This window comes from Psammomys obesus, unplaced genomic scaffold (genome assembly GCF_907164565.1).
Source record: "Psammomys obesus unplaced genomic scaffold, mPsaObe1.curated_primary_1811, whole genome shotgun sequence".
NCBI lineage: Eukaryota > Metazoa > Chordata > Mammalia > Rodentia > Muridae > Psammomys > Psammomys obesus.
The window spans coordinates 10,652,616-10,679,120 of NW_026596131.1; the positions used below are offsets into that span (position 1 = coordinate 10,652,616).

At 51.9% G+C, this 26,505-nt stretch overlaps 2 protein-coding genes across 3 annotated transcripts in view; both read right to left on the minus strand.

Moving 5' to 3' along the window:
• The window catches only part of Fdxr (ferredoxin reductase), a 9,376-nt gene extending 792 nt beyond the window's left edge, over window positions 1-8,584 (minus strand). Inside the window, exons 1-10 of one of the 2 annotated variants that reach the window (XM_055592094.1) lie at window positions 8,549-8,584; window positions 7,510-7,613; window positions 3,450-3,545; window positions 3,124-3,246; window positions 2,882-2,995; window positions 2,488-2,589; window positions 1,400-1,507; window positions 1,068-1,152; window positions 749-948; window positions 508-679 (exon numbers count right to left, since the gene is read on the minus strand). In XM_055592094.1, the coding sequence (XP_055448069.1) occupies window positions 508-679; window positions 749-948; window positions 1,068-1,152; window positions 1,400-1,507; window positions 2,488-2,589; window positions 2,882-2,995; window positions 3,124-3,246; window positions 3,450-3,545; window positions 7,510-7,613; window positions 8,549-8,552 (1,108 nt within the window). In that variant the 5' untranslated portion in view covers window positions 8,553-8,584. Of the gene's footprint in view, window positions 1-507; window positions 680-748; window positions 949-1,067; window positions 1,153-1,399; window positions 1,508-2,487; window positions 2,590-2,881; window positions 2,996-3,123; window positions 3,247-3,449; window positions 3,546-7,509; window positions 7,614-8,243; window positions 8,483-8,548 lie in introns of those variants that run through there. The other variant, XM_055592093.1, reaches the window with a different exon arrangement.
• A 4,727-nt stretch (window positions 8,585-13,311) lies between these two features.
• Window positions 13,312-25,687, minus strand: Fads6 (fatty acid desaturase 6). The gene is made up of 6 exons (XM_055592095.1): window positions 25,334-25,687; window positions 24,742-24,908; window positions 17,649-17,829; window positions 16,766-16,953; window positions 15,715-15,894; window positions 13,312-15,249 (listed from the first exon to the last, which is right to left on the minus strand). The coding sequence occupies exons 1-6, from the start codon at window positions 25,494-25,496 to the stop codon at window positions 15,100-15,102; spliced, it is 1,029 nt and encodes a 342-aa protein (XP_055448070.1). The 5' UTR covers window positions 25,497-25,687; the 3' UTR covers window positions 13,312-15,099.
• Between the last annotated feature and the right edge of the window lie 818 nt (window positions 25,688-26,505).

Below are 26,505 nucleotides of genomic sequence, written 5' to 3' on the forward strand. Positions count from 1 at the left end.
TGTGTGTGTGTGTGTGTGTGTGTGTGTGTGTGTGTGTGTGTGTGGTTTTTGTTGTTGTTTTGGTTTTTTGAGACAGGATTGCTGCGTAGCCCTGGCTGTCCTGGAACTCACTCTGTAGACCAGGCTGGCCTTGAACTCAGATCTGCCTGCCTCTACCTCTACCATGCCATCCTCCCTTCCTCAGCTTCCTTGTGGATGAGCTGCTCCCCGGGGACATGAGCTGAGACTTGGCGCACCACAGTTCAGCAGGCCCTTGGTAATATTTACCGAATGAATGAACATGGAGGGCACAAGGTGAGCAGGCAGGGCTATCTCCCGCCAAGATCCCAGGACAGGCCTCAGTGAACTTCTATTGAATGATGTCCCAGCTTGCCTGCGAACTTGCCCTAGGCCGCAGGAGGAGGGAGGGCTATGTTCCAGAACTGGGCTTATCTCCTGAGCTGTGTCTCAGATGACATCACTGTAGAATAAGTGGTCCGGGGACACGGCCTCCTCAGACCCGCTCACCTGGTACCTTCATAACCCGGCCCTCTATGTTGGGAATGACTCCGAGCTTGGGATCAAAGGGTACGCTGGGGTCGATGGGGCGGCTCTTATATCCAACGCTGCTCAGCACCAGCCCACAAGGGAGGTCCTCGACATCTCCCGTGGGCACTGCCCGAGTGGACTCGCCGACACCCTGTTGGGAAGAACAGCCGGTTGGCAAGGAGGAGGCCTAAAAAGGGGAAGTTGGGTAATATGAACTTACCTCTAGCCTGTTAACTGCCAGGCGGATGCCTGCCACCCGTCGCCCATCTGATGTGGGGAGCACCTGCTGGGGGCTTCGGAAAAAGCGGAGGCCCCACGCCCGGGAGGCCATTGCCTGTCGGGCAGCCTCTTCCGCTCCTGGCTTCTCCGTGGCTGTCCGAAGCAGCAGTTCTGTCAGCCGCCTCCTTGGACGGGCGACATCTGTCAGCAACATGGAACATTTCAGGCCTGTTCCTGCTGGTCCCCCTCCCCCAAGCCTCACTTAACCTAGGACACCCACTTCCTGTGAGCTGGGATGGAGGCTGGACTTGGCCCCTCACCCTTAATTCTGTCCTGGAGGCCTGAGAAATTTGAAGGATCCAAAATGGGCCTGGTTCCTGGCAACTGAATCATCTCTCGAAGCTCCTTGAGGGTGGGGATGGGAGTAAGGGAGGAGGTCTGGTCCAGAACTGAGTACTCCTGAACCCACCAGAGCTCACCCCTGGTGGGAGAAACCATCAGCAGTGTGGAGAAAGACCCCCTAGCCTTGGGGCCCTGCCCACTGCCCTGTTCCACCCGGAGAAGCAGCTATGCCTAAGGGCTCTGCAGCAACCCAACACACACAGGGTCCCTCTACGTGGGACACTGGCTCCTCCCCCTCCAGATCCAGTACCTTAATGGTGAAGGCCACTTGCAGGGGTCCACGCCGGCCCACTATCCACACAGTCTTCACCCGACTCTGCCTCAGGGCCCTCAGAGCCACCTCTGTAATGTCTGTTTTCTGGCACAAAAGGAGGGAGGCTCTTGGGGCTAGGCGGTAGAACACGAGACAGAGGCAGGCGTATCTCTGTGAGTTTGAGGCCAGCCTGATCCACATAGTGAGTTCCAGGCCACCTAAGGCTACATAATAAGACCCTGACTCAAAAAAGGGGAAGGAAGTGGGGTGCAGTGGCGCACACCTGTAATCCCAGCACTCAGAGAGGCAGAGGCAGGCTGATCTCTGCAAGTTCAAGGCCAGACTAGACTACAAAGCAAGCCAAGGCTACACAGAGAAACCCTGCCTCGAAAACTAAAATAATGAATGAATGAATAAGGGGGTGCTTGACTTGGGAAAGGGGTCCAGCTTCCACTCTGATCCAGATAAAGCCAACGCCCCAAAAACTATACCGCTGCTCCCCCTGGTGGCCACACAGAGTGTTGACGCCAGCACTGTAAATGGCTCCTAGGTACCGACTCTTCACCCAGCAAGCATTTACTGACAGTCTATCACATGTCCATGACAGGACAAGCGCATTAAGTGGGCGACGGCAGTCTATTTGAGCCAAACAGGCTAATTTGGAGCCTCACAGAGCCCTTATTTTATGGGGAGACAGATACTCATAGAATCTTATCACAGACCATACATGCAGTATTGAAGCAAGGCCATGAAGTAAAGGTGACTAGTAGCTGAGATCATATCACCGAAGAAACACCCACACAGGACAGCCTGGAAGACCTCTTGGCAGAAGGACTAGTTGAGCCAAGAACAAAAAGAGGGAGGAATGCTAATTCTTAACTAGCAGGAGGTCAGTCCAGACGGTCCAAACAGGGAGGACGTGTGTGCGAATGCAGTTGCTCACGGAAGTGTGAAGATATCTGCCCAGACCCCTGCAGCAAACATGGCGGGGCTGTTTGGAGGGGTGAGACCTGACGGCACCGGCAGGGCAGGCTTTCCTCAGCGTGCTCCCTCCTCCACCCCTCAGCCTCTGACTGACCCCTCACCTCCAGGTGCTCAGGTGGCGTCAGCAGGATCCGGGCCACATCCAGAGCCACATTCCCCTGCCCCAGAATCACAGCGGTGTCACAGCTCAGATCCGGCGCCAGCTGGAGGAGGAAGGTCTTGAGAGGGTGTCCCTGTCTCCAGTTCCACTCAGGCTAATCTCATTTGCACACACCTTGGGCCATGTCTGCTGGGCCCTCAGGCTGCCCTAGGTGGTTCACTCTACCCCACCGCCCTCTCCCTCAGCCCCACAGAAGGTCTCCACAGCTGACCTGCCTCAGTCACTGATGCCTCACATCTCCTCAGCTTGGTCCTCCCTGCCTTGACCTCAAACTCTAACACCTCAAGGATGTCCTGACTCCAGCCCAAAGCAACAAAGCTGCCCCTCAAACTCACCTCCCGGTTCTCGGGGAGCCCATTGTACCAGCCCACAAAGGCCCGGGCTGAGACCACCCCAGGCAGCTCCTCGCCGGGAATTTCCAGGGTTTGATGGTCCTCTGCTCCATAACTCTGAGGAAAAGTGCAGCCCCCACCCAGGCCCAAGGGCTCAGCACCAGCCTTCTGCCTCCCAGCAGCCCTCTCCGCCCATACTGCAGCCCCTCCTCTCACATCCACACCCCTCCATGTGGGCAACTCACCAGTACCACGGCGTGGTAGGCTTCCTGAAGCTCTGGAACCGACACATCCCTGCCCACCACCACATTGCCCCAGAAGGCACAGCGGTCCGAGCGGGCTGTCTGTGTAAACGTGTTGATGACGTTCTGCCAGGCAGGGTGGGGAGAGGAACATTAGAAGCTGGGGCAGCTCTTGGGAGCGCGCCAGTACCACTCTCACTCCATGATCCCCAGGATGGAGCCTGGGTCCCACCACAGAGAGCCGAGGGTCACTCTACTATGTCAGGGAGCCTTTCTGCCCTCATCTTTACTGTCTCCAGCACCACCCTCACACACCGAGAGACACTCACCTTTACTTCGGGGTGGTCAGGTGCCACGCCAAAGCGCACCAGGCCAAAGGGCACCAGCTGCTTCTCATAGATGTCTACGTGGGCCTGGGTGTGGTGCTGGGGCAGAAGAACAGCCGGTGGGTTCAAGGGGGAAGCTCTGCGGCCCCCCCTCCCCAGGGCCTCCCTTCCCTTTCCCAGACAGCAAGGAAACTCGGCTCCAATGGCCAAGGAGACTGGTTCCAACCATCCAGGAGCGGAAGGAAGGTCCCAGCTCTCCTTCCACCCAGGTAAGGGCTCTGGAGGAGCATAAGCAGTTACACCCCAAGGTCTTCCAACAGAGAAACTGAGGAACTGGAAGTATCAGGACTTCATCCTCAGGTCAGATGGAAATCTTCATCTTCTAGAAATGCTGGCCGTGCGATCTGAGAGCCTGCCTTAGCTCTATATCTTCAGGATGATGCCCCTGGGACAGGGGTCACCAAGGCAGGGAGCAGAGACACAGATGGGGCATGTGAGGAGAGAGAATGGGGGCAGAGCTGAGGCATGTGGGGACAGAGAGTAGAAGCATGGCTGGGGCAAGTGAGGCTGGGGGAGTGGCAGCGGGCCTTCCCAGCTTTAGAAAAAGTCTGGCTATTTCAGCTGCCCCATGTCACCTGTCCTCCCAGAGCACTTTGCAGGATGTAGGGAGGATATGAGATTGGAATTGCTGCCACCAACAGCGTGGGCCTGGTAAGCCCCAGAACAGGCCTGGGCCTCGGTCTCCTCTGTGAACTGGGAAGCGCGGGAAAGGTAGGATGGTGAGAGAATCGGGGGAGAGTAGTCAGGGCAACACCACCCTGTGCCCTGACCTATTCCACCCAGCTCAGGACTCACGGCAGATGCTTCCCTGCCTACCTCGCCTGGCCTTTGTCCAAATCCTGCTTCCCTCTATTCTGCCACCTGCCCCAAATCCAGCTCCTCCAGCCCATCTGCCTCTTTTATCCTTGGCCAGCCCACAGGCAGCCTCCCAAATCACCTTCTCGAACTCCATGGAAACTGAACCCATGAAGCTCCATTAAGAGCTCATGCCATGAAGTCCAGTAGCCACAGAGCCAGGCCCAGCAGCACCCCTAACTGCTGTGTCATAGGGAAAGGTTCTTTGGATGGAATGTCCCACCACACACTCAAGGCTGACTGAGTCAGGCCCAAGCCTTCAGCCTGGGGCTCCCCAGCGTGAGGACACAGTGACTCACCCAGGGTCGGTACAACTGTGACTGCTGCAGGAGCAACAGTCGTTTCTTGTTCCAAAACCTCCCGGGCTGCTCTTACTGCTGCAGGACAAAGTTCAAACTGCTTAGCCTGCTGGCCATCCCTAACACAACCTGACCTCACCGTCTCCGTCTTCCACTCCATCCGCTTCAGAGGGAGACTTCCTGCTGGGCACAAGGTTCTTCCAGCCTACCTCTACAGTAGCAATAATCTCACACACAGATCCATCTTCCAAGAAGCCTCCTCTCTCTCCTCCCGCCAGTTGTTGCTTTTTCCTATAAAGGATGGTGTCTGAAGCAATTCTGGCCTGGAGTTCTCTGTCCCTCCTGGACACAGAGTCATGTCCTTGGGAAGTCTTACCTACTCCTGTGGCTGCAAATCTTGTAGATCTCATGTGGCCTCTCTATCCTCCCTCCCCCTCCTCTCATCCTATCTCTTTCCCATCCTGAGACCTCGGGATCTGACTCAGATCTGAGATCCAGACCTCAGTCCGCTCATCTCAGTCCATTCTTTGTCCCCTACCCTTTCCCCTCTACTTCTGTAACACCCCCCTCCACCTTAGCCCCTGGAGTTCCAGCCACAGCACTCACCTTCCCCTTTCACCTTGTCTTGTGACTCCCATATCCTTTCCCTCCACTCTCTTGCACTCTGGGCTAACAGCCCTGCTACAGGCTACCCATCAGAGAGAACATTCCACATGAAAAATGGGCTGAGGCTGTAGCGAACTGGTAGAATGCCTTTCTGTCATTCACAGGGCCCTGTGTTGGGTCCCCAAAGGCGGGTTCCTTGTTTTTTCTTTCTTCAATATGTTTCTAATTATGGGTATGTGTTTGTGGAGCATATGCACAGAAGTGCATCTGAGGAGGCCAGAAGATAGGTTGAGAGCCCCTGGAGTTACAGGTGGTTGTGAGCCACCTGCCTTGGGTGCAGAGAACCAAACTAAGATCGTGTTCTAGAGCAGTATGCGCTCTTGACCAGTGAGACATCCCCACTCACCCCCGTGCTTAGGATGCTTCAGTTACGCCAGGTTCTTTATCGGTGAGGACCAGAATTCCCCAGGGTGTTTGCTTAAAATTACTGATTCTGAGGTTCCCAGTCACAGAGTTTGATTAAATCTGAGCTGGGCCCAGAAACACTCATTTAAATAAGACCTCTCCAGCAGGGACTGGAGAGGATGCTCAAAGAAAGCCACCCAAGTCTAGGGTGGTTTCTAGGCACCTTGTGACCTGGGCTTCAGTTGCCTCCTTAGCCCTAGCTTTCACCTCTTCACCCTTCTCTCTATGACTTTCTGGAACAGGCTCTGGGCTGATGCCAAAGGCCCATTCTCCTTCCTCTAGCCTTTGCCCACATAATTCGTCCTGTCTGAAGCATTCCTGCTATTGTAGTCTCACATCCTCCACAAAATGCAGTTTGGACACCTTTCCTTCTACACTGGATCAAGGCCTAGTTTGAGCTCTAAAACACTTTGAAAAGCAGCCACCTCAAGCTAGAATGTCAGGCCCATAAGCAAAAAAACACCCACGTGTCTGCAGCTCAAGATCTGGCCCACTGAGGAGATGCCAAGGTCTATTCCCTCACCCTCAGCTAACACAGTCAGCACCCCTTCCAAGAAACCCAGCCCAATGCCAACCACACCACCCACCAATCCACCCTTGCCGCCCCGAGTCTCCAGCCCAGAGCCCAGGCTGTCCTTCATAAGTGGCCTTGCATTCCAGGCTGACACTTCATATCCAGGCCAAAGCTCACGCGTGGCCTCCAGTGCATCTCAAACGTACATTTTCTAGCCAGCTTCTGATCGCGCTGACCTGGGTGCGTTGTTGTAAGTAGCTGCAGAGTCATGCACAGGTCACTTCTCCACAGAGGTCTCCATGAGACAGACCTTCCTAGTGTCAGCCCCAGGGAAAGCAGGCCAGTGGGGCACTCTACCTTTCAAATATCTATCCGTGTTGTCAGTATAATCGTCCTTTCTCCTGTCTTGTAGATATTATAAGGCCCTCTAAAGTTCAAACACTGTCTCCCCTCAGTCAATCTTGGTATCCCTTACTCTGTTTTAAAAAAATACTTATTTTATTATTTTTAGTTATGTATGTGTGTGCCTGTGCATGAATAAAGGTGCAAGCAGAGGCCAGAAGAAGACGTTGGATCCCCTAGAGCTGAGTGATGAGCCACCGTGTGGGTGCTGGGAACCCAACTCCCACACTCTGGTCCTCTGTGAGACAGCCAACATCCCTCACCAAGGGGCCTTCTCTCCAGCCGCTCCGCTTCCTCTTTTGCCTTAAGACCTGAGATAGCCTTGTACATCTGATAAACTGTGCATCTGGTAGCCTTGAGGCCCTGTCTGACAAAACTAATACTGAAAGCTTTGAGACCTTGGCCTTTAACAGGAATGAATGGGCATCAGGAGGGCTGTGGCTGTGGGGAGGGCTGGGGCTGTGGACAGAGCTAGGGCTGTGGGCAGGGCAGTGAAACTAAGAACAAGATGGCCCTGAAATGTAGAGAGCTGGAAATGGAGAAATATAAAAGAAAACAAGGGGAGGCTAAAGCCATCCCTTAAGACTGAAAAAAAACAAAATCACAAACTTTTCCCCCCTGCTTGGTAAAGCAGGGACAGCTGCCCATCTGTCACTGGCCACCAGCCATGGACCAACGCATTTCTCTCACAACTGAGGACCTAGGGTGGAGCGTCAGATGCAGGTGTGGAATCGGGTAGAAAGGACACCACTTAGATGAGCTGGGAGACCCTTCCATATCAGGCAAACCAAAGGGCTGGAGCCTACCCAGAACTGTAGCAAGAAATGAATGGCGAGGAAGGAGCCTGGAAGGAGCGACTTACCTTTAGCAAGTGTTGGGCTGTGTAGAAGCCAGCTGGACCACTGCCAACTACACAGATCTGAGGGGTCTTCTCCTGTGTGGAGAACTGCTGGCCGAAGCGCGGGGCTAGGCAGAGGAGGGGACAGCGAGGTCAAATAAACGCTCTCTTACCACCCCAGACCAATTCCGTCCAACTGCAGCTTGCCTTTCACCCTCACCTGCATCTTCCTCTTTCCACTCCTCAAAGCTTCAACATTTCCTCCGAATGCCAGAGGCATTCTTTATCCGGAACCCCGTACCTCACCCACGAACACGCTATGCTGATAAGCATAGCCTGGCCAGACTCTACCCCTACGAAGCTGTCCTGCACCGCACTTCATTTTTATTGTGATCCCCTGTGTGGTCCCACGTCTTCATATCCACACCACGTTTCCCCTTTTTCTATCCCTTTTCCCCCACAGAACTCTCTTGCTCATATCCTCACCTCGGATTTCCCTGTCACCTCCCATTCACCTCGCATCACACACGCGGACCTCATGGTCTATCCTTTTAGCCTTTACTGACCCGTGTCTGACCCAGGATGCCTCCCACCTCATCGCATAGTCCCTTCCATTCACACCACTCCCATTTTCTCCCGCAAAAGCAGACACCTTCAGCTTCGTCCCACTCCAGCCCTGTCTCAGCTCTGATCGGACCCCCCCTCTCGATCACAAGCCTCCCCTCGCCCTGGTGCAGCCCCAAGGGCCCAGCTCCTACTCGAAGTGCTCCTGAAGAGAGAGGGCCGGACCCTTGGCAACGCGAACCAGTGCCACAGGCGCCAGGAGCGCAGAGCCATGGCTTAGGACAGCAACCAGCCGACAGAACAGCTCGCAAGTGACTCCTCAATGCCGAGCGCTGGTCCTGCGACCCGCCCATCACTTAGCCCCGCCCTAAAGCTCGCTCAAAGCAAGCGCAACTTTGAGGCTACACCGCGCTCTCCGAGATAGTCACGCCCCCAAAGAAAGCCACGCCCCCAGCTTTCAAAGTCCCGCCCCCGAACGTCCCAGCCTCAAAAACTTAACACATTTCTCGCCCGTCTTCCTCGTCTCTCCAGTGGCCGGAAGTCTAGATTTGAAGAAACGCGAATCCCCTCTGCTGTTTAAGTCACTCTTGGAAAAGTGAGCCAATTAGAAAGGAGCTTACTTTACGTACAGCTAGTCGCTCTCTGATGACGCCATGCTCCGCGTCCTTGCCTTTTCATAGGAGTGATTTTTGTACCCGCCAATCAGGGGTTCAGAGCATGGACGTCTCCGCTGTCACCCTTTCCGGACTCTTTCTAAAGTCTGAGGGTTGAGTTGCTGTGGCCCCAATGTTGTGCGTGTCAGAGCAGGAGAAATATTAAACTCTCAAGAGCTTGTTTCTTATCACTTTCTTCCCATTTTAGGGGAGAAAATACGCGAAGAGGTTCTTCTTGGGCACTGAGCACAGAGCCTGACCTTCAACCCCGGTCCAGCAGTCGCAGATCAGGGTGAGACAGTGCCGTAGGTGCCGAACTTAAGGGGCCACCCAAAAGCTCACGATAGGTAAATCGTGCGTATTCTCACTGCATGTTTAAAAAGAAAATTGATGCAAAAGCTTATAAGCAATATCTATTTTCACATTTTTATTATATTTGCATATTTTATTACTTACAAAGAGCCGGTGTCCACGTGCCACAGCGTTCATGTGGTATGTGGTGGGCAGAGGACAGCTTGTAGGAGTTGGTTCTTGTAGGAGTTGAGGTTCCTGGGCCTCAGACTCATGGAAGGCCTGGGGGCAGGCAACTTTATCCTCTTGCCGACCCACAAATATTTTCTACGCAAGAACAGGAGCTGAGGATGGCCGAGTGTTTGCTTAATGTGAACAAGACTCTGGGTTTGATCGCAACACCAAAAATATAATTAAAATAAGAACAGGATCTGTTTTCGCCTTTGAGCAGACAAACATTAGGCTTCCCTGAGGGTCTTTCTCCTTGGAAGACTAACCTATCCAGTCATCCCCACAGGATGATGTTGACTCTTGCTTATTTATGCAATTGCTCTACCCTTTAATTGCACCCCTTGCCCCTGGCTTAATTTTCTATTTCATAATTCAGCAACAGAGCCAGCCTGGGCTGGAGAGTAGTACCTGGTCTCACAAAACAGCATACCACTTCTTTTGTGAAAGGTAAGTGGCAGTGGGAATGGCATCATACCAACTGAAACTGGCTGGACTGGCCTGACTATAATCTGGATTTCTTGGACCAGATAAACGGCTGGGTGTTAGCATGGTGAACTTCATGGTAAGTGATTCCATTTTGACTTTTAGGCTGCTCTGTTGGAGCCTTGTGTAGGAGTTGAATAACCCAGTTTTATATTTCATACTTTTTACACTATTTTAGGATTTTTTTTAGCCAGGCTGTGATGGCACACATCTTTAATCCCAGCAGATCTCTAGTTTGAGGCCAGGTTGATGTACAGAGTGAGGACAGCCAGGGCTACACAGAGAAACCATCTAGAAAACAGCGATGACAACAACAATGAAGGAAAAAAAAGATTATTTTTAATTGAAGTTTAACATACAGAAAAGTGCACACATTATAATCATAGCTCGATGGGTTGTGAGATCACAGAATATAATAATGTGACCGACACCCAGGATCAGAGTACAGTGAGTACCCCAGGAGTCCTCCGCTCTGTTCTTTCCTTTCTTCCTTCCTTCTTTCTTTCCTTCCTTTCTTTCGGTTTTTCAAGACATTGTTTCTCTGTGTAGCCCTGGCTGTTCTGGAACTCCTCGGTAGACTAGGCTGCCTTTGAAATCAAATATCCGCCTGCCTCTGCCTCCTGAGTACTGGGATTAAAGACGTGTGCCACCACCTGGCTCCTCCACTTTCTTATTTAGAGGTAAATATTACCCTCTGGTATGTCACTGTGTTTTAAGCCTGTCCCATAAGACTAGTAGGAAAGCCAGATGCTGTCCACAGGCCTATTTAGTGACCCACAAAAATAATTTATTAATGTATTTTATGTATGTGAGTACTTTGCATGTACATCTGCACACCAGAAGATGGCATTAGACAGTCGTGACCTGCCATGTGGGTGCTGGGAATTGAACTCGGAACTTTTGGAAGAGCAGTGTGTAATCTTAACCACTGAGCCATCTCTCCAGCAATTATTTATTTACATATATGTTGTTGTGTTTTATTTTATATTTTGAGACAGGGTTTCTCTATGTAGCCTTGGCTCTCTTGGAACTCACTCTGTAGACCAGGCTGCCATCAAACTCATAGAGACCCACATGCCTCTGCCTCCCAAGTGAGTGCTGGGATGAAAAGCATATGCCACCACCATCTAACATTTATGTATATAATTTATATGTATTATATATAATATATCATTTATATGTGTGCCTATGCGTATGTGGCATATATGTGTGTGTGCCTGTGTGTGTGTGTTTTTTTGTGTGTGCGTGCTAATAAGTGCTGGTGCCTTAGCAGTCAGAAGGCTTTGGGACCACTGGAGCTGGAGAGATGGCAGTTTGGGCCATCTCTCATAGGTTCAGGGAACTGAACTCTGATCATCTGCAAGTTCAGCAAGTGCTCTCAACCACTAAACCATCTTAAATGGTAACATAGTATGGGTAAAGTTTTATTAGTACACTACCATGTTTGTTTCTTTTTAATATATATATTACTTTTTATATATATAAATATATATTATATATATATACTTTTTAATATATATATTACTTTTTTGAGAATTTTATACAATGTATTTTGGTCACATTCACTTCCTAGTTCTCCCCTAATCTCTCCTAGATCCACCCTGCAACTGAAAGTTCATGTCTTTTTTTTTTTTTTTTTTAAATAATCCACCGACTGTAGTTTGTGTTGCCCATACACTCATGGCATGGTGGACCTCTCAGGGGCCACACCTTAAAGAAAACTGACTCACACATACCCCTCCCCCCTAGAAAACATCTGCCGTCAGTAGAACCTCAGTGAGCCTAGGGGCTTGTGACTGAAAATGGCTGGAATTGGCTCATAGGGAGTGGCACTGTTAGTAGGTGTGGCTCTGTTGGAGGGAGTGTGTCACTGGAGGCAGACTTTGAGGTTTCAGATGCTCAAGTCAGGCCCAGTATCACTTCCTGCTGCCTGAGGATTTAGATGTAAAGCTCTCAGCCCCTCTCCATCACCACGTCTGCCTGTATGCCACCATGCTTCCTGCCAAGATGATAATGGACTCTCTGATCTTTAAGCCAGCTCCAATTAAATGTTCTCCTTTCTTTTTCTTTTTTTTTTTTTTAACATGTACTTATTAATTGTGTACACAGTGTTCTGCCTGCATGTATGCCTGCAGGGCAGAGGAGGGCACCAGATCTCATTACAGGTGGTTGTGAGCCACCACGTGGTTGCTGGGAATTGAACTCAGGACCTTTGGAAGAGCAGCCAGTCCTCTTAACCTCTTAACCTCTGAGCCCAAATGTTCTCCTTTCTAAAAGTTTCTGTGGTCATAGTGTCTCTTCACAGCAGTAGAAACCCTTCTGTGCTATGATTTTCACTGGTTTCGTCTTGTGTCAGCAACCACTGGCGGCTGGGAATTACTGGCATGTGCCACTAGCCCTGTCTTTGCAGTGACTCCAGGGTCTATTGACTGCTAGGCAAGCACTCTACCAACCGAGCCTCAACCCCAGTCCCTAAAGCATTTATCTTTGCTGGGTACAGTGATACACACCTTTAGTCCTAGCACTCAGGAAGCAGAGACAGGTGGATCTCTGAATTCAAGGCCAGCTGGTCTACAGAATGAGTTTCAGGAAAGCCAGAGCTACACAGAGAAACCCTGTCTGAGAAAAAAGAAACCTTAATGATAAATTCACCAATTGTCCTGTCATGTAGAAGAAAAGGATAGAAATTCAGGCTCCGACACGCAAAGTCCTACAGAGCTTCCCAGCCAGAAGCCTCGGCTCTGAGGGTCAACAGCATGCAATCCGGAGTCGCTGAATTCAAATCCCTGGTCTGAATTTCACAGCCATGATAGGGAGAGGTTTAAACTCAACTTCTTTTTTTTCTCTATAACACAAGCAAAAAATAATTCTGACTTCTAAAGATCAAAATTAGATGCCATTGGATTAAAATCCTGGCCTGGTGGGGTGCCTTTAATCCCACTTTGGAAGTGGAAGAAGAGCAGTGGTTCTCAGCCTCTAGGTCAGGGCCCTTTGGGGGGTTCGAATGACCCTTTTACATGGGTCACATATCAAGATATCCACATATAAGATATTCGCATTAGGGCTCATAACAGTAGCAAAATTACAGTTATGTGATAACAATGAAAACAATTTTATGGTTGGGGGTCACCACAACATGAGGAACTGTATTAAGGGGTCTCAGCATTAAGTAGGTTGAGGGCCACTGAGGTAAAAGTAAGTGGATCTCTGAGTTCAAGGCCAGCCACCAACCTAGTGAGTTCCAGACACACCAGAGCTATATAGTGAGACTCTTGTCTCAAAAAAAACAAAAGAAATCCGCATTTGTAGTAAGCAAACATTGGCTATGATCATGGCCAACAGTGTTGCTGCTCCCTTTTGTGGTTCTACGTTAGACCTCAGGGCTCCACAGAGCCCTGAAGTACTTTGTGTGCTCCTAATGCCTTCTCTGAGTTCTGTTCTCCTGCCCACATCCTTAGACAAACAGATGATCACATTTTAGAGAAACCAAGTGACCAGCCCTGGTGTGCACATGTATGAACAGTCAGGTCTGATATGAAGGCCTCTAGCTGCTGCCCTGGAATGAACCGCTTTCTGGCCGAGATCAATAACAGTGAGTCATTGGTGGTATATTTGGATAGTTTTAATCATTAGCTTACGGTATGCTGCCAGGACCCTTTTCTGACATTGCATTTTTGATAGGGAGAATTTGCAGTTCGATAAATCGCACTCTCTGACCTTAAGGCCCCTTATGAAGTGCTAATGCATTTCAAATGAGCAGCGACAACATATAAAGCAGGAGGTGGTGGCAACTGCCAAATCCACCCCATTCCAAGAGGGTGGCTTGGATCCAAAATGGCTGTGGAGTGAACCTCCCAGCAGGGGACAGACACACTCAAAAGGAATGAGCTAAGAGCATGTGAAGAGGAACTCTGAGCAGAGCTGGGGAGGCAGAGAAGCAAGCACCCAGGGGTCAACAGCAGCCAGAAGCCACTGCCAAGTCAGGCCATGACCAGAAGGAGCCCAAGGGAAAGGCCACCCAAGTACCACAGCTGGAGGGGAGGGCCAGGTGAAGATAGCACATCCCGACCCCAAAAGGCCAGTCTTCCCAGTTGCCTGCCCATCCCATGGGTTCCCTTCTGCTAGCATTTGGCTGAAAGGGGCAGTACACCCTTCCAGCCAGTGATCTAACTGAAAAAGCAATTAGGCGCTCAAAGAATGGCTTGTATGCTTTCAATCAAGGACAGTTATTTTCCCACTTGGAAGACAATTGGCTATATCAGGAGACACTTTTGATTATCACGGTCTAGTCAGTGGTCATCCCAGCCTGCCAAGAAGCAGCCAAATAAAATGTCAGTAGGGCTGAGGTGAGAGGCTAGGTTATGAACTAACTGTCCTGGCCTGGTGCAGGTCTAACCGCATCTGCCCCTCCCTCAGTCTCCACTTGGGTGCAACTGGGAACCTCTGCTCCATCCCCTGGCTGAGGCGGGCCCCCAGCCTCTCTCGGTTGCCTCGGTTGTATCACAGTGTTGTCCCCCAGCTGGGCTTCCTCCTAGGTTTGGCATCAGTGCTTCCCTCATGTTCCCACCCAGCCAAGCCTCATCTTCAACTCTCCTGGCTCATCCCGCCCATCCCCCCATTTTTTAGCCCTGGAACTGCCCTCCCGGCCCAGTTCCAGTTCACCTCCTCCAGCCTCTGTCGCCTCCCAGTCTGGATCCTTCCAAACATGGAACAAAGCAGAGATGGCTAGAGCTCTCCAAGGTCACATGCAAAGCTTTCTCCAGTTTTGTGCCTGCATTTGCTCCCTTCTGGGGTACCTCTCTGGAAATACACTTGCTTTTATCTCACTGATCCTATGGGTCCTGGGGCTGCTGAGCCCAGTGTGGCACAGGCTCCTTGAGTTGAAGAGCTAGGGGTGTCTGCTTAAAAAATAAGAGTAAAAAATCAATGACCTCACTCTGTTGGCAGCAGGGAGAGGGTCCTGGGGCACTGTGACTCAGAAGGTACAGAAGGAAGCAGCAGCATAAGAGGCGTGCGGCTCATAGGCACCAGGAGGCTGGTCCTTTTTCTGTACCCACTCCACCTGGACTAGGATCCCACCTCATCTGTCACCAGCCCCCTTCTCCCTACCCTGGCTCAGATGCAGCAGAGAGAGGGACCTGAGATGGAGTCACCTGAGGCCTAGGTGAATGGGGTGCACAGCCCGATGCAGCTAGGGAAGCTTTTATCCTATCTCCCAGCACCCTAGCCCACACTCAATCCCAGAGAAGCAAACAGCAGGAGACCCCCAGCACATCAGGCACAACCTGCTCTACTTCCCTATCCACCTGAGACCACCACGTTCCAACTCCACCCATCCCCCCAGGGCCATCAGTTCGGAGGGCCAGGACTGGCCACAGGAGGGCCCCAGCCTTCACTGCAGTCCCACCAGCTCCGTGATGGGCGGGGTGAGCACCATGAACTCCTCATAGCAGTTAAGGAACAGCTGGAATCGAGCCAGGTATGAGTCCTCGTTATAGGGCAGCTGCTTGTCATGAAGAAACTTTGAAACCAAGGGCTTCACCTGAAAAAGAGTCACAGAAGAGCCCTCTGAGTCACGGGCCTGCTCACCTCAGGAGCTCTCCTTTGTCCAGCCCCTAGCCATCCCGTCCGTGGGAAAGTAAGGGGCTGAGGTGTTGGGAGACCTTCTGTGTCTTTCAACCCAACCCCAGAGGAGAGGAATGGCCTCTCCCCCTCAATCCTTGCAAGACTCCTGACTGAATGCCCATCCTCCTCAGCCCAAGGGATGAACAACCCTCCCTCTGTTAAGTGTCTTCCGGTCAAACATTTCAAGCCACCAAGGTGAACCCTGTCCCCTCCCATTTTACAGACAGGGAAACCGAGGCTTGGTGAACCCAGGTGACTCTGATCTAAAACCCACATTGTCATTTGTGCTCCAGGCTGCCCTTCCTGGGTGACCTTCGAGGGGACGGGTTCAGATGTACCTGGGGGCTCCCACTCCCCACCACCCTGCCCAACCGTTGGCTACCTTCAGGCACATGTGGTCAGAGAGCTGAGGGAAAAGGTGGTGCTCCACATGGCAGCTGATGAGTGAGTGGCCGAAGGCCCAGTCCAGCACCGGCTGCCGTGGCAGGTTCAGCACCCCCAGGCTCATCATGTGAATACGCCTGGGCTTCTTGTCCGGGGAGAACATGGGCAATCCGATGTGCTGTGATAGACATACGGGTCACACCCCGCTGGTGTGTCTTCAAGCATATAGGGGCCCGTGGGACCCTAGGGGTGTAAAAGACTGGAGCTCTAGCCCAGCTCCAGTGCTAACTCAGCCTTCAATGGGCTGAGTCTTCCCCACACTTGGACCTCTCTCCATCTGGACAATAGAGGGCTTTGCTTATGCATTTCTTTCCAGAGCCCTGGTATTCAAATGTCCGTGACTCCCACTGCTTGCTCCTGTGGCCCTGTATGCCTCACACTGGTGCCATGCTTTTACCTGTGTGTCAGACTCATGTAGAGCAAAATGAGTGTCCAACCAATGACACAAGGCAGGCCAAGGGCAGGGCAGGAGATGGAGGGCCTTTGAGAAGAGCCAGGAGTTCAGCATTCAACTCTGGCACCATTTCTACGGGGAGACCTCCCAGCTCCCCTATGGGTAAAGACCCCCGTTAGATCTCTCAGAACAACCCCCGGCATTCAACACAGCCACAGCTAATATCTTCATCCTCTTATGGTGTCCCATCAACTTGTCTTGATTCAGCTGAAGTACGTATTCACCTCCAATACCCTAGACTCTGGGAGTGGCCTCCTATAGAAGGTACTTGTATAGACTAACTGAATGAAACAGTAAGGAGGATGCACAAACCTGACCTTGAATGGGTAGGGTTTAGAATGGAGGATAAAGCAGGAAGGGTCTCTCCAGGACCAGGCAAAGGCCTCACTAAAACTGCAACTTCCTGTGGTGACCCACAGTGACAGGGGAGGGGCAGGAACCAGGGAAAGCCTCCTTTGATGATGACCTCTCTCTCCTAAACCTTGGGTCTAGCCTGCTGTCGGAACCCTGTAAGTACCCCTCTTCAGGGGCTAACCTGGAAGATGTTGACGTGGAGATAGGGGTGCGCCAGCAGGGATCTGGTGAGCAGCATGCAGGCCAGTGCCAAACCAGGGCTCTGGAAGCCTGACACGCTCAGAAACAGCCAATACTGAGAATACAGGCCCAGGGACATGAAGGCCAGTGTCCGAAGTGCAGTCCTCAGCTTCTCCTTCCTCAAATGCTCTGTTAGAGGGGCAAGAAATAATGGAAGGGGGAACCATCGTGAGCTGGCTCCCTGGTAACCAGGGGTGTTAAGATAGAGGGGTGCTCTCGTTGAACCCTAGAAACATGAAGAAAAAAAAAAGTGTCTTTTGAATGGATGAGGAAGTGTAAATTCCAAGCAAGCTGGCCAAAGTCAAGGTCTGCTCCATAGCAATGATTATAGCCCGCAGGTTTGTGTGGGGTATGTACAAACTGGTCCCTCCTCAAATTCTCTCTAAGATCCTGTTACAATTATGTGTAGTGTGTGGGTGTAAGTGGAAGCCTGAGGAATGATTGATTCCCCTGAAGCTGAAAGTTAGATGGGATTGTGGGCAGCGCAGCATGGATGCTGGGACTTGAAGTCTGGGCCTCTGGGAGAGCAGGAGGCCCTCTTAACCTCTAAGCCATCGCCCCGGCCCTCATAAAAGCTCTCTTACATCTGTGGTCTCCTTATAGCTTCACACTATCCTTGAACAAGTGAAGAACCTGAGGCAGGCAGGTCCGATTACCTGCCCACAGTCACCACCCAGTGAGTGGGGTTCTGTCCACCCTGTTTGACTGCCTTTGACAGTCTTGACTCCTGGCTCCCAGGCTGTCTTCACAAGCAGGGTCCATGCTGCCAGGAAGGAAGGAGGGGTGACACAGGTCTTTTTGGGACACTCAAACCCAGTACTCACCAAGAGCTACCAGCGGAGTTATGATGGGGATTAAAAGTGGTCCAAGGAGCATGTAGATATAGCGGTTGAGGAAAGGCAACCTCCACGTGCTCGAGTCTCCCAGACCCAACACGTTGGTGTAACCGTGGTGCAGGTTGACGTGATTGAACTTAGCAAACTCTGCAGGAAAGGCCGTGCATACCTAGAGAGGAAGCCAAAAGGGCAGTGAGTCCCCTGGGCACAGCCGAAAGAAGCCAAACCCAAGGAGCCTCAAGGACACTTCCACCCTTCCCAAACCCTATCACCCCTGCACCCTCCTCCTCTGCACCCACAGCCAATCAACACACTGCCATCCACTTGGTGTGGCTCTGCAAAGCCTTTAGGGACAAGGGGGTCGGGTCTCTGGATTGTCCCTCTCCCACTGGCCATCGACCAGGTAACCTCTCAAACCTCAGAGGCTGTCAGTGAAGGTGAAGCTGGAGCCTGCCACCACTGGGTGGACATGCCTGGGAAACAGCTGTGCCTTCGTGACACCGCTTTGCAGCCAGAGCAGAGCAGCAAGGAAAGGTTCCCAGGATTGGAGGGTGGTTTGAGGATGCATGGAGGTCGTTTCCTGAAGAGCCCACAATGCAGGCCGGAGGGACATTGAGCACCAGTCTGCACTGAGCCAATGTCTCCCTAGGGTGACTCTTTTTGACGTGGGCCCACAATGGGAATCTCCAAATCCAGTCACCAAGTGCAGCCACTCTCTCCTCCAAGGAAAGTGATCATTCAGAATGCAAAAGAGGTGCTAGGCTGTTTCTTATGCAAATACGTGCAGATGTAAGGCTTCAAGTGTTTTATCCAGGCCAGAAGATTTTGCTGATTTTAGTGAAGATGCTTTCCTGTTTCCGGGAGGAGGGGAAGCTTTCCAATAGCAGCTGCTATGAGGTGGGTAGGCTGCTGGGACATGCCCTGAACACCAGGTCTCAGAGTCAGGCCTGCCTTGTCCACTGGCCACACCAGTGTATGATTCACACCCCAAGGGTGTCCCACGTAATGGAAGAAGCTAATTCCTTTTATTTGTTTTACTAATTAATTAGTGGGGGGAAGGGGGGATGTGCGGGCCCACGAGTGCCATGATGCATGCATGGAAGTCAAAGGACAATTTTGTGGACTTGGTTCTCTCCTTCCACCTTCAGGTGGGGTTCTGGAGATCAAACTCAGGACACTGGGATTGTACAGTGAATGCCTTTACTTTCTGAGCCATCTCTGTGGCACCGCTCCCTCTCTCTCTCTCTGCAGACCAGTAGTAACTGTTCTTGGAGAGTGTAGGGGTGTCAATAGATTTGGACCCACATGGACTGATGTGTCTGAATGCTTGCCGGGCCCATAGGGAGCAGCACTATTAGGAGGTGTGGCCTTGCTGGAGGAAGTGTGTTCCTGTGTGGGCAGGTGTTGGGGTCTGTTACATGTTCCAGCTCCGTCCAGTGTACACACAGTCTCCTCATGCTGCCTGCAGGTCAAGATCTAGAACCCTCAGCTCCTTCTCCAGCATTATGTCTTCTTGCATGCTGCCATGCTTCTAACCATGATGACAACGGACTAAACCTCTGAAACTGTTAAGCCAAGTAAATGTTTTCCTTTATAAGAGTTGCCATGGCCATGGTGTTTCTTCACAGCAATAAAATCCTAAGAAAAGAGAGTCAGTGCCAGAACCAGCCTGGAGCCTGACCAGGACTGTGTGTTTAGAGATGGGTACCCTTGGGTACCCGGAGGCTTCTCAGCAAAGTCCCAGGCACACCCCAGACCCTCAGCTGTGACTTGTGACTTGGTACCCACTTGCAGAGCCAATGAGTGATTTTGCCCTATGAATAAATTTTTTCTATGAATAAAAACTGATCTGATGCTATTTCATCACTAGATTTCTATGTGCATGTTTGTGGGTGTGTCCATCTGTGAGTATGCACATATGCCCAAGTGCCCACCAAAGCCAGAATCGGGCATCAGATCCCCTGGAGCTGAAGTTACAAGATGGCTGTAAGCTGCCCGACCTGGGTGCTGGGAACTGAACTCTGCAAGAGCACCAAGAGCTCTTAACCCCAGCCAGGCCCCTCAGTCCATTTAGAAGAAGTCTCCTGAGAGAGAGAAGGGGGTGATTTGGAGGCTAGAAGAGGAAGGTGAATGGTAGTATGTTTTATACGCCCGTTACTCATCCACCCAAGAGCAGCAAATATGAGCGCATATTGCTGCATTCCTTGTAAAATGGGTTCTTTTCCATCTGTAACTGCCTTATTTGTTGTCACTGTCTGAGACAGAGTCTGACTATTTAGCCCAGGCTGGCCTGGAACTTTCAGTCTTCCTGCCTTGGCCTCCTGAGTGCTGTGATTGCAGATACATGCCACCACGCCCAGATGTAAAGGACCACTTACAAGTCTTACCCAAGAGGTTTTCTCATCCCGACCCAGAAGCCGCAAGGTCGGGGTGACTTCTAAAGACCACTCACCAACCTCTGTGGTGGCTGCCTTCAGGAAGACCCAAGAGCACCCCATCTCTACAGAATTCACACCCTGAACACCCAAGCTAGGCTGAGAGTGGTCATGAGTGGGTACGGATTCTTCCTGACAGTTCTTCGTTTAAGCTCCAGGGCCCTCAAAACTTTCATTCTTTTATTTTTTCATGCAGTTGTTTGTTCGTTTAAGCATCCTGCAGCACCCGAGGGTGTCGGGAGCTCCATGCTAGGCCTCTGGGAAACCCAGGGATGGTTCTGAACAACACAGAACCCTATTGTATGGTTTGTATGGTTCGTTCTGGCCCAAGCAGGCCTGCTGCTTTTAGGACAAAACTCAAAGGGTTCTCTTATGTGACCCTCACCATTGCCCCCCTCTTTATTCTGAGTGGCTAAGCCTCTCTTCACATCTAGCACCCTGAGGACTCTCACTCAGGCACTTGCATTTCCCTGAACAGGACAGCATGTGAGAACCCAGATGGCAGTGACACCCATGTCATATTTGGGGTATATTTATTTAAAAGAAAATACTGGTGGCCTATCTGAAGCCCAAATTTATCTGAGTGTTTTGACTGACAAACCTCCTGCTAAGGCCCCACTACTGAGAGACTGCAAGGCTGTAAGAGACTGTTTGCTGGGAAGCAGCCAGAGGGTTTTCAGGTTTCGAAAGAGGAGCTGGGCACCTGTAGCCTGCAGGCTCCCTGCTGAGGGACAACGACCACCCCCCCCTTCTTTCCTTCTTTATTGTTTTCAGTTTTTTGAGACAGGTGTAGTCTCAAAAGTGCCTGGCTGTTCTGGCACTTGCTCTGTAGACCAGGCTGGCCTTAAAACCCAGAGATCCATCTGCCTCCCTGAGTGCTGGGATTAAAGGCGTGTGCCACCACCACTTGTCTCCACCATCCTTCTTTCTAGGACTGCCTGTACTGCTGCGCCCAGTCCTGGCCCATTTCAGGAGAGGCCCCACTGTGGCCTGCCCTTCCACCTGGAGCCCTAGATTTTGCCTTTGGGTCTTCTCAGTCCTCCACTCCTCCCCTCTTGCATGGTTGGCACCCAGACAACATCTTCCTGAACGCCTCCTTCCCTGCAGCCCAGCCTGGTCCTTCCATCCCGCCTGTCTTCCTCCAGGCCTCTCTATCAACGGCCGCCAGCCAGTTTCCTGCTTCATCTACCACAAATCAAATTAGCAGAGTGACCTAGTTTTAACCCAGTTTAGATCGTGATGTAATTCTATACTTGTTTCTTTGTTTTGTTTTGTTTTCATTTGATTTTTCAAGACAGGGTTTCTCTGTGTAGCCCTGACTGTACTGAAACTCACTCTGTAGACCAGGCTGGCCTCCTTTGCCTCTTGAGTGCTAAGATTAAAAACGTGTGTCACCACCATCCGGTTTATGCTTGCTTTTTAATCCTGCTATGTATGTTTTTCTTTTGAGTCAAGGTCTTTAGTCCAGAGCTGGTCTCAAACTCCCTGTGTAACTGAGGATAACCTTGAACTCCTGATCATCCTCAGTGCTATGTTACAGGTAAAAACCACCAGGCCTGACTTTGTGTGGCACTGAGGCTCTGACTTGGGCAAGTACTCTGCCAAGCACACTACAGCCCCAGCTCCTGTTTAATAGAAGAAAATAAAACATAGAGGGAATGATTGGAGAAGGGCATGGAAGAGACTAATACCTTGGGTGATGTCCCCAGGAGGAAAATTTACCGCTAGACTGTTTTTGAGGCAAAATCTTACTATATAGCTCTGGCTGTCCTGGGAACTCACCCTGTAGACCAGGCTGGCCTGGAACTCACAGAGATCCGCCTGCCTCTGCCCCTCGAGTGCTGGGGTGAAAGGTGTGTGCCACCACTGCCTGTCCCTACCCATGGATGTTTTAAGCTCTGTCTCATGGCAAACCGACACCTAGTCACAAAATAGATTAGCTTTTAAAACTAAGTCTGTTTGGCTACAAGGCAAAGTACAGTCCCTTTGCTTGGCACATGGGCCTTCCTGCCCCCCCCCTCACCTGGGCCTGTGAGAGTCTAGCAGCTTCCATACACCTCAGCAGCTGCTAAAAGTCCTCCAGGGTTTCTCAGCTCTACACCACTGATATGAAAGACTAGGTCACTTCCTCACCCATTTTTCATGTGCGCGTGTGTGGTGTGCATGCATATGTATGCATGTAGATGTGTGTACATGGGTAAGTATGCAAACGGACACCCTGAAGCTGACGTCAGGAAACATCCGCAAGGCTCTTCCACCTTGTTCTTTGAGGCAGGGCTGGCCAATACAGCTAGTCTTCATAGCTCGCTCGCTCGGGGGTTACCCTGTCTCTGCTCTCTGAGGCTGGGCCTACAGGTGGGCGGTCTTTTATGGAATTCTGGAGAGCATGACAAACATTCCTCCCCACAGCCTGCTCACGTCACTCGTAGGGACTGTGCATCTTGAATCTACACACGTGATGACAAGGCACAGAACTAAACACACACACGTGCCAACACTGGGTCCCTTGGTTTTGGTACTGAGTGACACATAAATACAATTGCTTAGAGGAAACAGAGTGATGGATCCAATGCACTGCACTTCTTTGCCCTACCGAGAGATGTTCTGTGAATCTGCAATTATTATACGAATTGAAAGCTTGTATTTAGCAGTGTATTTTGTACTGAATATCTGCGCTGGTTCTCTAAATAAAAATTTAGGTAAAGAGAGAGAGAACCATAGTTAAGGGCTGGGGTACAGCCCAAAGACGGAGCGGGCATTTGCCATGCACAAGAGCCTGCTTTCAGTCCCTAGCACCAAGAAAGAAAAAAATATCTATCATGGCTGCTTTTATTCAGACAAGAATCCTGGATGTGAGCAAGCAGGGAGATGTAAGAGAAGGGCCAGAGGGCACAGCCTCAGGCCAGCAGGGAGCATATGAGGATCATGATAAGGCATTGTGTTCTCTATGGTGTGTGCCACAGGGGACCTGTGGGTGGTGACAGGCATTCTCCTGTGTGACATCCCCCACAAAGGGCACAGCAAGCGGTGCAGGGATTTCTAGTGGATCAGCTGTGACTCCACCCCCTCCCAAAGCTGAGTTTACAAGGAGGGTTTAAGGAGGAGACAGAATAAAGAGCTTTGTGGCTGGCATGGCTGGCTCCCGTCCTACTCAGGGGAGCATCCTTGGCCGTGACATTCTAAAGGCCTTTTAGAGGTTAATCCTTCTCCAATTCAGGACTTGAACCATGTGACCTGCTCATTCTACTTTGTCCCCAGCCTTCTGGTAGCCATTCTAGCATGACATCCTTCCCTGGCATATCCAAGGGTGTGCCTATCGGCCTGTGTGATGTCAGCAGGATAGCGAATGCTTGCTGGGTAAGGCAGGGTAGGGACTCCCTCAGGTAGGCCGGAAAGGCATCTTCAGAGAAAACTCATCTGGTGTGGGTAGGGGGTACGTGATTCGGAGTACAGCCTAGAGTGGTAGCCCTATTCTATCCTGTCTGTTCCAGCTCTCCGGAGCCACTGGATCAGAGAGAGCCTGGTCCCACACCAGCTCAGACCCACTAGGCCCCAAGATAATGCTGTCAAATGCTGGATTACCCAAGAAAACCAGAGGTACTCAGCTGATGCCTGCAGCTGCCCGCTCTGGAGAACGCACTAAGGAACCCAGGGCCTAAGACCAGATGCTCTACGTGATGGTGTCTGCAGGGGTCAAGAAGACAAGAGAGGGATGAAAGGGAGAAGACAGCAGGATTGGAAGTGACAGCCGGGGATCCAGGAAGGGTCCTGCGCACCCGCTGAGGTTCACAGGCCTCCAGAGTCTGTCCTTTGTGCCAGATAACCGGACGCCAACACCTGCAATAGCCCTGCTAGGCTCGCAGCCTCTCAGCTAACAAGCACCCACAGCAACAACACAAACATCGTCAAGAGAGCCCACGCTGCCCCTGCACCTGGAAAGTATGCACTGTCTCATCCAATGCCCTCGCAGGGTTAACGAGGAGGCAGTGTTCCATGCTTGTGGAGTCCACGAAGAAACTAACCCCAGATATATAACCACCTTCCTCAAGGTCAAGGCAAATACCGAGCCTGGGACTCCAATCAAGGCACAAGGCCACAAAAGCTACACAGATGTTACCCCATCCATGCCAGCTAATTGGGGCTGACCCGCATTCCTGCACAAGTGGAAACCCGTCCTAGAGAGCAGCCGGAGCTAGGCCCTGAGGTCGGAGAATGGCAGTGTCTCCCTGACCTAGGTTACTTGGAGAGTGTGACTGACAAAACTGCTTCTGCCCTGCCCACAGCTCTGGTGGCAGAACCCAGGGGCTTCTATGAGCTGACACAACCCTGGAGCAAGACTGGACAGTTGCAGGCATCCCAGAAGAAGAAACTCTGCCTGCCTTTGGCCTAGTGCTACAGAGAGGTAGGAGGGTAACTAAAGGAGACCAGGAGAGGGAATGTGAGGTGAGAAATATTTCTGCCGCTCCACCAACAAAGACGAGGGTGCAGGACCACTCACTCATGGCAACTTTTTCTCAAGGACTTGGAGGACATACAGGCAAACTGTACTGCACAGTGGGAACTACCTACCCCCAGCAGCAGCCGCCTGCCCTTGTGAATGGACACACAGTGATGCCCAGTAACTGCCCCACCTCTGCCAGGCTCACCTCCATAAAGAAAATCATCAAGATCTTGCTCCAGCGTCTGGACTCTGTGAGAGCACTGTGAGCGGCCAGGTGGCTGCCCTTGACTGTGAGTGTGTAATGACACACACCCAAGATCGTGATGCCTGTGGCAAAAGCCAGGATATTATGGAAGCGTAGGCACAGGAACCCTGCAAAGAGGAAGGATCAGGGATTAGGATCTTTCATTGTCTTTTGAAAATATAGGTCCAGATCCACCTACAGACACTTCCCCAAATCCCAAGCAGAGAGGACCAGCTCTGGGCCTGTGGTGGGCAGGTTCCTCCAGGGCCTGAGACGGACGGATTGGCTCTCTCTGTAGGATTTGGGACACAAAAGATCGCCACCATCCCGTTCCCCATGCATCCAAGACTCCTTGCGCAACTTTTCCCCCCACAACTTTCAAGCATCGGACTTTCTCCCACCTCCAGCGGGACATAGGGCGGACACCCCCAACTAGACTTTGGAGATCGAGGCGGAATCCAGGATCCTGGAGTCCTGAGGTTCCCTTCCAGCCTGCACCAGCCACCGGCAGCGCGCGCGCCACCCCCATCCGCAGCCGGTGCTTCTGTCTCACCCGCTGGCACGGCGAGCAGGCTGAGAGCAAGGATGGCGCAGTCCACCCCGTGGCGCTCCCACCACGAGCTCGCCCGCACCACATCCTGCACCTGGCGCTCCAGATCCCTCAGCAGCGCCTCGGCAGAGCTGTCCCCCAGGGGCGCGCTGCGGGCCGGCTCCATGGGCTCCCTGGACACACCGGGCTGGTGACAAGCGAGGACTGACGGGTTGGGTGTGCGCGCGCGCGCGCGAGCGAGCGCGCGGCTGCCGAAGACGGTCCACTCGCGGGGTCGGGGGCGGAGTCACGCACCAGACTAGGACACCACCAAACAGCCCGAGGTCGCCGCGAGAGGCACGGAGTACCTTCTGCTACTCGCAGTCAGTTGTAACCCGTGACCTAGGCGGAGCCTAGATGCAGCCTCCCAGCCAGCACGCTGCGCCAAAGCAGCTTGGGGAGGGAGGAGCCAGGGCGATGCACCGGCTGGAGAGGTGACCCAGAGACAAGGACCGACCAACCAACCTGGTGTAGAAGGAACAGAGTTGGGGAAAGAAGACCTGTAAAGGCCTTAGCTGTTCACACACCTCCTCCCCCTCTCCCCTCAGTCACCACCTTGGGTTTGTTCTGCGTTCTTAGCCCCCAAACCCGAGTGTTTCTCTTTTTACACTTTATTTCTGTAAGATATTGATTTGCACGTGTATGTGTATGGTGTTCATGTGAGGTTCAGAGGACAACTTGTGGGACTCAGTCCTCAACTTCCACCATGTGGGTCCTGGGCTTGGCAGCAAGTACCTTTACTGCCCGAGCCATCTGTGACTACCTCGGGACCTCCCTTGCAACATGCATTTTCATCTTTGGTACCCGGAACATTAATATTTCTGGATTGCTGAAGCAGAAAACCCAGATGGGAGGGGTGTGCGCTGCAAAGGTGGTTGCAGCAGAAGTGAACTTTGCAGCCAGGTGTTGGGTGAGGGGACTGGATAGATAGCTATGGAGAAAACGTGTGGAGAGGTGCCCACCTCTGGGCGCACCTCCGGAGTGTCTCTGTAGATCCACTCGATGGGCACAGCCGGGTCTGAGTGCGGGTCTGGAAAAGGCCTGAGACTTGAGAGCTTCTCTTCGCCTCACATCAGTGCTGAGCCAGCCGCCACCAGCGTAGCTGAGCTGGTGTGGTCCCCTGAGGATAAGCCCCT

What these genes read in the sequence shown, in the direction of transcription:
- Fads6 (XM_055592095.1), bottom strand. Translation starts at nt 25,496, where the DNA reads ATGGAGCCGGCCCGCAGCGCGCCCCTGGGGGACAGCTCTGCCGAGGCG. An exon ending in TGATGATTTTCTTTATGGAG is followed by an intron (nt 17,830 to 24,741) that starts GTGAGCCTGGCA and finishes CTTCCTCTCTAG; the next exon opens with GTATGCACGGCCTTTCCTGC. An exon ending in TCCACGTCAACATCTTCCAG is followed by an intron (nt 15,895 to 16,765) that starts GTTAGCCCCTGA and finishes TGTCTATCACAG; the next exon opens with CACATCGGATTGCCCATGTT.